This window comes from Pteropus vampyrus, unplaced genomic scaffold, assembly GCF_000151845.1.
Source record: "Pteropus vampyrus isolate Shadow unplaced genomic scaffold, Pvam_2.0 Scaffold539, whole genome shotgun sequence".
NCBI lineage: Eukaryota > Metazoa > Chordata > Mammalia > Chiroptera > Pteropodidae > Pteropus > Pteropus vampyrus.
Genome location: NW_011889320.1, coordinates 454072 through 467667, shown reverse-complemented (window position 1 = coordinate 467667; position 13596 = coordinate 454072). Strand labels below are relative to the sequence as shown.

General features: G+C 43.5%; 1 protein-coding gene and 1 pseudogene across 5 annotated transcripts in view; one reads left to right on the top strand and one right to left on the bottom strand.

Moving 5' to 3' along the window:
• Positions 1-13596, bottom strand: part of DIS3L2 (DIS3 like 3'-5' exoribonuclease 2) — a 296670-nt gene that overhangs the window by 171028 nt on the left and 112046 nt on the right. For all 5 annotated transcript variants that reach the window (XR_002777885.1, XM_011383718.2, XM_023525183.1 and 2 more), the window contains exons 7-8: positions 8472-8572; positions 6284-6531 (exon numbers count right to left, since the gene is read on the bottom strand). Coding sequence is in view for 4 of the 5 variants with exons in the window: in XM_011383718.2 (XP_011382020.1) it covers positions 6284-6531; positions 8472-8572 (349 nt within the window). In the remaining variant the exon portion in view is untranslated. The remainder of the gene's footprint in view (positions 1-6283; positions 6532-8471; positions 8573-13596) is intronic.
• Positions 6617-6735, top strand: LOC111733215 (annotated as a pseudogene).

Sequence of the window (13596 nt, the reverse complement as noted above, 5' to 3'; positions counted from 1 at the left end):
TTCTTTCTCAACCACGAATTCCTATAAAGTTTTAGCCTTAAAACTAGGCAAGACAGTCTTATGTCCTCGTAGTGATCGTCACTATCATTATCGCTCTTAAGTAAACACTCTCATGTGTACTGGTCCATGTTGAAAATTTCACGCCAACAGATACAATGGTGTCAGACCCCTGAGAACCTGCGAGTGGCCAGCAGTCCAACATCCGCTACCCTCGGGCCCAGACTTCAATAACGACACACAATGAAAACAAAGGGTGGCAAATACAATGTCTTTGGCTGTATATTTTATGTATTATTTTCTATAATCGGGAAGAGAGAACATGCCATTTTTCCCTTTTCTGGCTCAGTATTTATGACACAGCAAAAGGCAGCAAGGAAGGAAGAGGGATAATGAGGGATCAATGGAAACGGATTATGGAATGTGGAAAAGACGCCAGGCTCACCAATACCGAACGATCTTACGAAAGGTCCTGAAGCTTGAGCGTGAAGAGCTTCATGTTGATGTGAACGGAGAAGAAAGGAGGCTGAAAGCATCTAAGGATGTAAGAGAAGCTGATGACTGTAAAATTCTCTGATACTTTAATATGTTCAGAAGGTGCACTAGAAACTGTGGATGAAGCTGACACCCATGAAAGACATGTCAAGGATCGCACACAGGGCGAGGAAAAGAACAATTTGGTAACCGAAGCCCGGTTTAGGCCCATCCTCCTCCACACTTTACTTTTGCTCTGCTTGGACCAGGATGCTCTCTATGTTGAAGATGTAGCTTTTCCAAAGCTGATCTTCATAGGCCACCAGGTGGAGCCCAACAGTCACAAAAAAAGAGCCCCCTCCTCAGCCTGATTTGCTTTTTGTCTGTCAGCCAGCTGGAGCCATCCTCCCTGGAAAGGACTTAGGAAGTCTAAGATTGGTAATTCAAGTTCATAGGGTCACATAACTCAGCCTCTTCCTCAGAAGAGTCTTCAGGTAAGAAACATACTCTTGAAAAGGTGACATATTCTTTTTTTTTTTTTTTGGCACAGGGAGAAAGATTGGATGGAGCTGTTTTTCAATTCGCTCATCTTGTAGGCTATGCCTCAATGAAACAAACTAATTTTTCCTGTTTGTTATTTCTACCAAACTGGTTACTCTTTCATTTCCTACTAAATGCAATTTTATAGAATTTAGTGACCACCTCCCAATTCGTATCTACCTCATAAGAAATCCAGTATCTACCAAAACTGAATGGAATAGTAAAAGCATTTGCTTCCGGCCAGTCAGCAAATATTTATGACTGTCTAACAGCTGACACCTCACGGGTACAAAGCTGGGAGAGAAGATACCAGAATAGACCCCTGCCCTCCACCAGACACATCCTCCTCCACCACACGCATCGCCAGTCGGAACTTCCCTTCCTCCCCATTCGCCTCGCCCCGTCTCTCTCTCCCTCCAATGGAGCCTGCTCTCCTTCACCTTCATTAAAAGGAGCATTCCTGCAACGCACTGTTTCTCATCTCAACAGCCTCCCAGTAAGCCTAGTTCAACAAAAATTTCTCAACCCTGCTATATGTGCACTGAGCTATTCATTTTCCCTCCTCCCCATCCCTTAAACCTACCAAAGTTTGCTAGAGAAAGTAGCATAAATTGTCAATTTACTCTAGGTCAATTCACATCGTACATCTCCAGTTAGTCTGCAGTGTTGCCAAGAAACACTATTATGTTCCTCACAGTAGCTGCCGTAAAATTTTTCCTTTTTTTTTTTTTCCCAAGATTTATCCTTGAATATTCAAGAAGAAAAAAAGCATGACAAATCTAGGAGAAAGTGACCGTGATATCTCCAGGCTCATGACATCCTGGAAGGGAAGCCTGGGATTGTAGATTTCACAAAGGTCTGAGAAAATATAGGCATGAATTCCACTGCGAGAGTTTCTAAAGGGAACGATGATTTAAGAGGGTTGGGAAGCTCTTAAAACTGTAAATCTGATTATATAATTACAAATCATTCCAGTGAGGAAGTCAATGTGGCTTTTCAAATATCCTGGACACGAGTCCAGCACTAAATATTAAAAGTACGAAACACACTGTGGTGTATAACAGAAAGCAGCGATCCCCAAAAGCCAGCCTGGGTTCCCCAAGAACGGCGTTCCTTTACATTTTTGATAACGTTGCAGGAATGAGGTTCATGAAAACATGGTAGGAGTGAGGTACAGAGGTGAACGAGGCTCGACTGAGATCGACATGACAATTCCAAGAACAAGATGAAAAAGGACTTTGTGACAAATGGAGGTTTCCAGTACTGTAATAATCTTGGGGTTCCCCTAACTGGAGGCACCAAAGTGCCAGTGGGGGTGCCAGAGAAGCAATGCTTCCACCAGAGGAGGCACCAAGACCGATGGGCACCTTAAGGTCCCTTCCGAGGTTATTGAAATCAGTCTATTAATGTGTACATTCTATTTAATCTTTTTGTTAAAAAGATTCTAAATTTGGGGTTCTTCCCCTGAGTTTATATACTGGACGTATGTTACCAAGTGTTGACTTTGAAATCAGAACCTTGGTTCTCATCATTTTCTGTTCCAAACACCTTTTCCTGTGTTTTCTAGCTTGATTTATGGTGCACTATGTTTCTAGACCTTGGGGTTGTCAAACCATTCTCGTCTACCCAGCTGACCAGCCAGCAGACAGTCTCCGAGTACCCTAACCCTAAAGGAGCTCGTGGCCAAGCAAATAACTCGGAGAAGCAATTACAATAGAAACCGATAAGAGCTACAATAACGGTATTACAAGAAACTACGGGAGCGCCCAGGGAGAAGGACTCAGAGCGAGGGAACATTTTTCGAGTGGACAACTGAGTTAAGTTTAAAAGTTCAGCATTTTATTAAACAAACTCTGGGGAGAGGAGAAAGCCACTGCTGGGCAAGGAAGCGTAGTGTGCAAAGTGCGGAGCTCTGAACAAACACAGCTTGGGAGACGGCGAGCAATGAGGCATAAGCGAAGGGGATGGCAGGAGCTGAGGCTGCTCTCGGTTAAATGCCATCATCGCCCACCCGGTCACCCAAGTCAGCAGCCTGAGAGTTCATCCAAGATTCTGTCCTGCTCCATGCCCCATTTCTAGCCGGTCGCCATGCCTGGGAGACTTTACCTTCTTCATCTCCCCTGGATCTTTTCATTCCTGTTGCTTCCTTCGCTGCAGCTGCTTTACGTCAGGTCCTCCCCAGCTCCTCGTGCTGCAGCAGCCGACTGTGACTGCTCGCTTCCATCGTGTCCCTCCCCGTCCACTCTGGACTCTCAGGCAGAGTGGTCTTTTAGCTAAGAGGCTTCCATTTTCCAAGAAACGGTCTTGGATTTCCCCCTTCCTGTGCCTCCTCTCAACTTCCAGAAAACTATGTGGATCCTCTGGAAGAACTTACGACATTCTGTTCCGTGCTACAGTTGGAGACCAGAGACACGCCATTCAATCCGTCTGCTTTATCCACACTTCTTCACAGGGACTGGAGTCCCGCGGTCCCTGCTAATTGGGCAGCAGATTGTGGGACCTTGGACCCCAACCTCTGGTTCAAACTACTGACCAGGGCAAATAACAGTCTCAAGCTAGACCAATAAGATTTTCTACCCTAGAAATTCTGTATTGTGATCTAGACTTCGGTATGTGACCAGAGGACTCTTAGGGCCATTTTGGGGCCAGCATGGATGCTACTGAGCAAGCAGGTGGCTACTGTGTAGAGAGAAGAATACAGCTCGTGTGCAGAAAGGGGTAATGAAAAGATGCCACGTGGTGACTGGACTGGTCCGCGTGGTGAGAGAGACTGTGATTCCTTTGTCACCTTGTTGGTTTCGAGTCCCTCTTGAGACCCACCTATACTTCTGGCCCTGGATTTTAGGAGAACCACTGGCTTCTTATATGAATCACTTCTTTTATTTAAATCAGCTCGAGTAGGATTCCATTTCTTGGAATCAAATTAATCCCATGACATTTATGCACAAGTCTACATTAGGCTATAATTTCTTTGAATAAAGAAACTATAGCATGTTTACCTTTCTATCTCTCACATAATATAGCACAGCGACTTACATATAGCTGATCAACAGCTGTCTCGTGAACTGAATTTAACTACAGAAGTAAATGACTTTGGACTTGAATAATTAGTAGCAATTATATAAACAGATGAAGGTTGACACTTTCCAGGGTAGAGTGGAGCGGCAGGGAAGAAAGCCTCTTTGGCTAAACTCAGTTTTAGGCACAGCCTCTGCGGAAGCTAAGCACACACATTCACACCGTAGCAAATACTATACCTTCCCGCTCCTGGTCAAAACCTGGCAAAGAGAGACGAAACCCAGGCAGCCCCGGCACAGCATGTTCTGATTGGGAAACAGTGACCTCAGTTTCTGAAGATCAGTAACTGAGAGCCAGAACCAAATGGCAAGGCGGCCACCAACGCGCTCGACAGCTGCAGCCCACACCCCGCGTGAGGGAGACGTCATCCGAGAACTTCATTATGAAAATTGCCACGTTTTATTTCTTGAGATAAATTTTCTCTTTTTCACAAAGATTTTAAAAGGCATATAACCATAAAAGGTCATTTGAATGTCTTTACAGTAAGAAGGTAGAGAAAAGGTTAGTAGTTTTCCATCCGAGTATGAGAATATTCAAATATTTTTACTTTGAAAATACAAGATTAATATATGATTGTTATTTTTAAATATTCTTTCTTTAGATTCAGCAAATGTCCTTGCTGCTTCAAAGGCCAGACTCCATTTTAATTATTATTGTCCTTTGCCCACAAGAAGAGAGTTCTGATGAAGTAATAATGCTCAGCTGTAAACGAGGAAGGCCATTCGAGCCACAAGAGAAGCCCACGCCCGAAGGCTTCCTGACGACGCCCTTACACTTGAAGACTACGGAAGCGGTCCGCTCAAGTGCACACAATGGGACACGGCAGAAAGGCAGATAAAAGACGAGGCCGGATTTCCCGCTGCAGTGTGAAAGTCTTCCCTTTTCACTGCCGAGCGGAATGTAGTGGGCGCGACCCGCCCAGGCCAGGTGGCTCAGCCATTACCAGGCCTTTTGAGCTGCTGGTGAGAAACTGGCAAGCCTCTGAGGAGGCCAATTTAGGGCTCAAGGGGTTGACGTCACTTTTGGATAATGAATTAGGCTTGAAAATGATGACATTGCAGTCACGCCACTTGAGAGCAAAAAAGAAAGCGCAACTGCTCCTGACTGGCTCTGAGAGCATATAAATCGCACTGATCTCGTGTGATTTATATGTCACTGGAAGAGTGGCACAGCGGTGTTTCCTAAGTTGCACTACGTATGGCATGCAGATCTGATCGGGCTTGCTTCACCGGCATAAGAGGCTAAGTAGAGAATAAGCCTGATAAAAGCGCACACTGTGGCCACCCATTCAGTGTTGGCACTCAGAAGCACAGAGCGTTCCCAGGAGGGTCCGTCCTGCACAAGTCAGACGACCAACAAGCAAGTTGCCGAACTGTACTCGAAGTGTCAGAACAAACTCTTTTCTAGCGTATATGCCTTTATTTTCATTTCTGTGAAGCATAAATCAGACACCATCGATGATAGAGTTAAAGATTTAGCTGAAACAATATTGCTTTTCTTTCAAAATGAATACCAATTCTAAGAAAACAGGCACTGCATTTGATCGAGCAGCTATGTCCAGCTGTTTCTTCAGATCAAAATAAAGTGGCTATGCAAGATGCCTTGTGACGACATAACCAACATTTAACTTAGATTGGCTTCTGACAGCTTCTGTAAAAACATGGTACCCTTTCCCTGCTTACAGCACGGGAATTTAGCTTTTAATGCCAAAAGTGAAACCTCTGAAGATCAGTACCAAAACATCACATCATTCAAACAAATCTTCATATTCATATTTAAAGCATGGGAGACTGGGGTCCCTTGAATATGCCTGGGATTTTACATATTTTAACACTAGTGTCTTGACTGTTTGATGTGATGAATTCTTTGCAGTTCACAAATACAAACGGGATTCATAACATCACAGAGAAAAAGTAGAGGCTCAGAATGTGCTTATATTTTATGTCAAAAACAAAAACAAACCAAAAGTTGATTGCCTGACAATTCAAGGAACCTATAGGTGACCCGTTGAGGTAGTAGCTAGGGGCAATTTCTTAAGAAACCAGACCAAAATATGTCAAGTATCCATGCTTTATTATTTTTCCCCATGCTTAATGAAGAATAATTAAAATATACCAAAAAAAAAAGTTTACCTAAAAGCCACCTAAACCAACTCTGCCTGGATCTGTGCTTTTCCATCCCAGAGATCACCTACCCCAGCGCAAAATTGCTGTCCTCCTTCCAGTCCACGATGCGGCAGACGAACAGTGTGTCGGCGTAATCCTTAGGCCGGGTCACAAAGTCCTGAGGGCAGTCCTTGAGAGGCACGTATATTCTAGGCACTCGGTGGTCCGAGGGAGAAAACAGGGCATATTTCTTAAACAGCTCACTGTTCTTATCAGCCAGGAGTTTGAGGAAGCCAGCTGCTGCTCGGGAATGCTTTTTCTCCACGATGTAAACCACCTGCAAACACCAAAAACATAGTCAGTGCTGTTTATCCGCAGGGCTGGGTAGCAGCTGGGAACAGTCAGCAGGATACTGTTTGGCCGTCTATGGCCATGCTACCCTGAACAAGCCCGATCCCGATTAATCTCTGAAGCTAAGCAGGGTTGGGCCTAGTTAGTACTTGGATGGGAGACCACCTAGGAAGACCAGGTGCTGTAGGCATAAAAAACAAAAAAATAATGGATTGTAAGTTGACAAGGTCCTTGCAATCTGTGAGGTCAACCAAGGCTTGCCTCGCCTAAAAAAAAAAAAAGATACTGTTTGATCAATTAGCCGGGTCCGGCGGTTTTACCAAGTACAAGTGAAGTGCCTCTCAGTGAAGCTCTGTGACTAAGGAATCCATATTTCTGTTGGGGGGAGGAGGGTGGCACTGTGAAGTCCCCTGCGACTACATTGTTCCCTAACTAGGTTGATGTCTTTTTACCTTTCAAAATTTGCCTTCAGTTGTCTCTTGTTATTTTCCAGGGTTTATACATGTACTCAGTGGGGAAGAGCAAGGAGATGTGAGTCTACGCCATCTTGTCTGAACCAGAAGTCCTCGTTTTAATATTTGACAACATCAAGTGTATAAAGCAGCTCAATGTTACTTCTGATTCATGTTAGTTGTCATATAACTGACTTTCCCACAGCATAAGTTTCACATAAAAGTGCTGTTTTGCCTTGTAATTTTAGTTTGAATCCACTAAGAAATTATCAAAAACAAAAAAAACAAACAAACAAAAAAAACAGCCAAAGAGAGGGTAGATGCGGGGGGCGGGGGGACACAACAAATTACAGAACACAAATGCCATCTACGGAGGGTCGCCTCCGCTCAGCTCTGACTCAAGTCATTTAAGAATGTGGCCTAGTGTTGCCAGATGTTTTGTTTTGTCAGGAGAAGCCAGAAATCTAATTTTTTTTAGGTGAACGCTCCCATTTTTTTTTTTTAATGTCAGCTACCAAGTCAAAATTTTTAAATACTGCACGAGTCGAACGAAACACGTTTGGAGCCAGATCTAGCCCACAGCGCTCCCCTCATTACAGTCCCCACACCTAGCGGGGTGCCTGGCATGGGGTTAGCATTCCAAATGCTTATTACAATAACGATCTAGATAACTGGATGGGCAATTGGGGGTACCATATATCAATGTAATTTAGAAATTCCTTCTGTCACCATGCAGGAGATATTCTCCTGCCCAACTCGCTACGGTGGGTGGGAACGCTGCGTTCCCCGGCTCAACATGCTGCCACCGACACCTTGGGGAGAGGCGGCCCGTGGAGTCACATCACCTCCTTCTCCCCCGCGCACACGGCTTCCACCACGAGCTAGGGCCAGCTGTGTTTGATCCCGTGTCTGAATATGCTACTAGCATATATAATTAAAAGATAAAATTGGATTATGCAAAACAACAAAAACAGGATACAAAAGCAACTGTTTTTGTGTCTATGATCGCTAAATTAAATACTTTGGAAAAACTAAAGACTTCTTAAAGGCTTACTTTTGAATTAGATAAAGGCATGATAACAATAAAAAAATATATATTAGAGCAAAAACCTATACAAATCTAGAAGTGTACATTCATATTGCTTTACCCGTACCAAAATTCTCACTCCACTTTACATAACCCAAACTGGGAATCATAAATATTACATTACGACTGTGGTTTAAGCAGAAGATAATGCAGAACTTCAACAAATGTACCCACACAGAAAGAAAATGCCTTCATGCAAAGACAAGCAAATAAATACACGCGTAGACATTTGAAGTTATAAAAAGAGTCACTTTTCATGATACCCTGTTTCCACTGACTTTCCTGAGTAAATGACCAACTACAGTCCTAAGGGAATCACGTGAGACCTTTGACAGGTAGTCGGGTGGCAGCCATTTGAATAAATGGAGAAAATCTGAATGAAGTGACCTTTGCTGATCTTTGCAGCGACTTCTCTGGTAAAGCTCTTGTGTCCTGTGCCACAGAGGTGCTCTCGTCTTTTGTACCTGATGCACCAGCATCCTCTTTTCCTAAATTAAAAAGAGAAAGGGAAAGAGAGAAGAGGAGCAATCAGTCAGACATGTATCTGCTAGGCATACAGACTCATGGGACTTTTAAATTCAAAGCTACAAGGATTCCTGGATACCAATTACCCAACCACTCATTTTGTGCAAATGGGAACCAGGACCTCGGTGGTCAGGTGACTTGGCTAAGGTCAAACACATCGCCAACTTGTATGAATGCTCACACTCAGCCGGCCACATTTTACCTATGTCACGTTATTCATATAATAAGCATCATACATGTGGACAGCATCAAACCATGCCGAATTAAACTAAATTGCCCATGTGTCAAAATGCCAAAACAACTAGATGTTAAATACTGCCCCAGCCCACAATGGAGAATAGAGATAGGTTAATTTATTATGCACATCTGCTGAAATAAAACAAAATGAAAATAAATGTTAACTTTTAAAAATATTTTTGTATCAGCTGTAACAAAATGGTAGAAAATAGATCATATTTATTAAATAAATAAATCAAAATGCCAACCCTGATTTTCCTGGCTTTTCTTGGTGAAATTGTATAAAGAGTAAGATACTTAAAGTCTTTTAAGGTTTAATTTCCTTTCTTTAAACCTTATAAAATGCACATTCACCCAAGAAGCTAAAACCACATCTCCCCAATAAAGAGAGAGTCGGGCTCTGTACCAGAAGTAGTAAAACCACTCACGAACGAAAGCGGCAAATTACATACACACTTTTGAACACTTAACATTTTGTATTTTCATGTGTCCCACACCACAAAATATGCTTAGCCAACTACACTGGAGTTTCTGGATTCTAGGGGTCACAACCATTTCACATGGGACCCACTCCAAGAAACTAAGAGAAACTTGTACTTATCATTTAGATATTACCAAGGCCAAAATAAATAAATAAATATAAATAAATCCTTTCAGGACCAGCTGCCTCTTAGTGAAGGCTCAGTGTAAAGCCAGCGGTCTCTGTTCTGGGTGTCCCCTGAGAACACTGACATGGTGTGACCTACTGACGCTGCAGAATGATCGACGGCTTGCTTCTCCATCTATGCTGAGATAAACCTACCAGAGGGCCCACTGGAGGCAGGAAACTTTCCCATTGTTGATCACCCTGTCTCTCAGTAAAAGAGGACATCCTCCAAGTTCATCTTTACTTTAGACCACAGTTCAGGACTCCAAAATCATTGGATGCTTCGAGAACAAAATCTCTCATACTTTTAGGGAGAAACAACCACACAAGTTGTTGATCTGTTCCGTAACATATCTTGCCGATGTGTTCTGCAGAACAAGGTAATTCAGGAAAGATTAGGAGGCTGGAATCACCATGGACAAGTACATCATACCTAGACACTTGACATCTGAGTTTTCGATCTCAAGCGCCAGCACTCAGTACAGGCGAGTAAGGGTTTTCCCCAGGCAGCCCAAACCCTTGGCACACAGCTTTCTGTGATGGTCACTGACGGTTCCATCTTGTGACTGCTACTTTAAATTCTAACCCAGCAACAGGCAAGTCTTCAGTTCCAAAGGTTATGCCAGGCTGTATCCAAAGAAAGCGGGCAAGCTGCGGCAGTGGGTTCCATCACGATGTTCGGATATCACACCTGAGCATGACCTTTTCAGGCTCTGTGTTCATGAGGACATCCTGGCAGAAATCAGGCTTCATTCAAACAAAGATGTATTCTGGAGTTCAACTAATAAATTAAACTGAGTTTACAGCCCTGCGGGTAAGCATCACAGATACGTCTGATAAACGTGAAGGAACACGACGCCAGCTTAGAAAGGTGAATCACCTTAATAGGTTCCCCACAACTACAGCTCACCACACCGAAGAGCCAACTTGCCATTTCAGTGAGAAAATCCACCACATTGTTTAATTACAAGATCAGTTCATTATTCATTTATTCCAATGTGTATTTCTTGAGCACCGGGCATTGAGGATTCAGTGGTGAATAAAAGAAATATGGTCCCAGCCCTTATGGAACATATACATTAATTCAAAAAACAATCGCTCAATAAACACACTGTTATAAATTGTGATGAAGGCTAGGAAGGAAAGAACTGTCCCTTAGGAAGAAGAGAGGACATGTGATCTAGTTTAAGGGGTCAGGAAAGGCCCTGTGTGGAAGTGACATTTAGCTGAGACATGCGATGGTGTGTGTAGAAGTGAAGAAGGGGACAAAAGGGTGGCGAATGGCACGAGGAGAGGGGCAGAGGTGGAAGTTCTTGGCACGATCTGGGAACAGAAAGACGGCCACGTAGCTAGAGCACGCCGAGCAAGAACGGGCAGGACGAGAGATGGGAATGAAAGGGAGACGCGAGTCAAGGCTGGTGGGGCCTTCTAGGACTTAAGAGTCCTGAACTTAAACCTAAATACAACGGGAGCTGGCTAAGAATTTTGTGCAAAAAAGCGACACTGCCCGAGGTGAGATCAGAGCAGGCTCACACCAGTCAAGGGCTACCGCAGTAGGCCCGACATGAGCGGACAGCGCTCAGAGGCAGGCACCGGAGATGGAATTACAAGGCCAGTTTAAAACGTACTTTAGAGTTGAACCAACAGAACTTGGGGGCGATAAATATGAGAGTTTAAGATTATTAGATATGAGAAGTAAAAGATTATTTCCAACTTTCCAGCATCTGCAGCTAGGCTGACAGAGGAGACATCATTCCTGGCAGGAAGGACTAGAGAAGGAGGTAAAAATCAAGAATTCTGTCTCAGAGGTGGTTCTGTGTGAGAGGCCACCTGTGAACCCCACCTGTGATAAAGTTGGGAACAGCTCCACACGAAGGTCTGGAGCTCAAAAAGAGAGATCTGCGCTGTGGCTTTAAATATAATTTCTGTGTTTTGAACTTTCATATTAATTCTTTTAAGCCCACGCTGCAGAGAAGAGATTCAAACCAAAGTCTGTTCAACTACTAAGTGTGTGAAGCTCTTCTACCGCCACGTGCTCAAATAAGAACTAATGCGCCATCACTGTCACTGCTGCGGAAGAAAACTTCGCTGAGGAAGTAACTTGGGGCGTGAAGGATGTTCAGATGACTTGAAGAGAGATAAGGAAGTTAAAGCGCATTCCAGGCAAAGGCCAGCACGCATGCAAAGGCCCAGGGCTGTGAAAGGGCCTGACGTGTGGCTACCAACAGTAAGGACGCAGGCATGGGTGGGAGGGCCTGGGAGCGGAGGGGAACAAGGCTGGCAGAGAGGGGGATGCGTCCTGCGGCAGACCGCAGTTACCCCCCAATTATTCTCTCCTCTCCTAGTGACAAGGACTCCAATACTTAGCTGGGTATGCTAGTTTAAAAATTACATTCCTCAGCCTTCTTGCAACTAAGCATGGCCTATATGTCTAAGTTTTAGCCAATAAGATTCAGGTTAAAGTGTCATGACTTCTAGGAAGTGTCCTCAAAGGAGAAAAGACAGACCTTTCCTCTTCCTTCCTTCTTGCTGGCTAGAATGCGGATGTGATACAGCTGGACCTCAGGTACTCGTCTTGGTCCCGAGGCCACAGGACAAGGGTGCTTTCTACTGAGCAAAGCAGCACAACGGAATAAGCTGAAGACTGGGACTGTCCTACAGGCCCTGGCCTGCCTGCCTCTAGTCTCTTTTTATGAGATAGAAATAAAATTCTTTCTTGTTTAAGCCATGGATGTTTTAGGATTTAACGCCATTCTCAGCAGAACATACTTTCTAACGTACGAGTCCAGATGATGAAACTGACAAGCTTTGACACTATCCTATAAGACAGGGGTCCCCAACCCCTGGGCCATGGATGGGTGCCGGTCCGGTCTGTAGCTTGTTAGGAACCGGGATGCACAGGAGGTGAGCAGTGGACGGGTGAGTGAAGCTTCTTCTGTATTTGCAGCCGCTCCCCAGCACCAGCATCACCACCTCAGCTCCTCCCTGGATCATCAGGCATTTGATTCTCATAGGAGAATTCACAGGTCCCTGGTGCCAAAAAGGCTGGGGACCGCTGCTACACAACATTACAAAGACAAGGGACGCATACATTTTAAGAGTATGAATTTGGCAGCATTCTGAAGTGCAGAGGCAAAAGTAGCAGAGATCTTAGAAAGCCAGAGTTGCAGTCTAGGTGAGACAATCAGAATCTGAATGAAGATAGTGGCAGTGACAGTGAGGAGAGAGGTTTGAGAGACTTCTAAGAAGGATGCTGCTCAGTGTGTCTCCATCACTATGAATGACTTCGTATATGAAAAACGGGCTTAAATTAAAAGAGCTTTTGCTTGAATATCAAGAGCAATAAAATTCCATGAGAAAATTGCTAGAATAGGGTAGAGTTGCTGGCAGCCCTCAATAGGGCAAAGGTTATACATCCTCACGGCCTTTGACTCTATCATATTGAAAGCATTCTGCGGCCCATTCTAGTTCAAGAAATTCTAGAAACCAGTGACTAGCAAGATTCTACATCTAAAAGAGAGAATTTTCTAAAAACCTGATACACTACTAACATAAGCAACTACTCAGTATATTCCTCCAGACATACTCTAGGAAGAAAAGTCCAGTGAAATCCTCATCTTTTTCTACAGATTACCTGAAACTCCTATTTTAAACATTTAAAAAATAAAATGTCACGGTTTGCTGAGGTTGGCATTGTCACATACATCAAGTGCAAACCCAACACCTTATTTTGATAAGAAAAATGATTCTGATTTGGCTTTCTCATATATAAACAACAGACTGACAAGTGTGATGATTCTTAATGTTTTATAAACACATCAAAAGGTTTTCAGATAATGACTGTGATGCTAAGCGGGGGCAATATTAAGAAAACAAGCAAGGAATTGGCAAAAAAAAGTTTCAATTCTATCCAATTAAAAAAGTGACAAACTGACACATTTAAGCTTTTTCCAACATCTCTAAAGGGCCACAGAAATTTATAAAAATTCAAAAACTGCACTTTTTTTTGTTAATAAAACTATTTCCCTTCAGATCTCTTAAAATCAATCAACCAGGAAAGCTAATTTTATGAGCCCCTCATTCCAATGAAATGTTGAAATGACA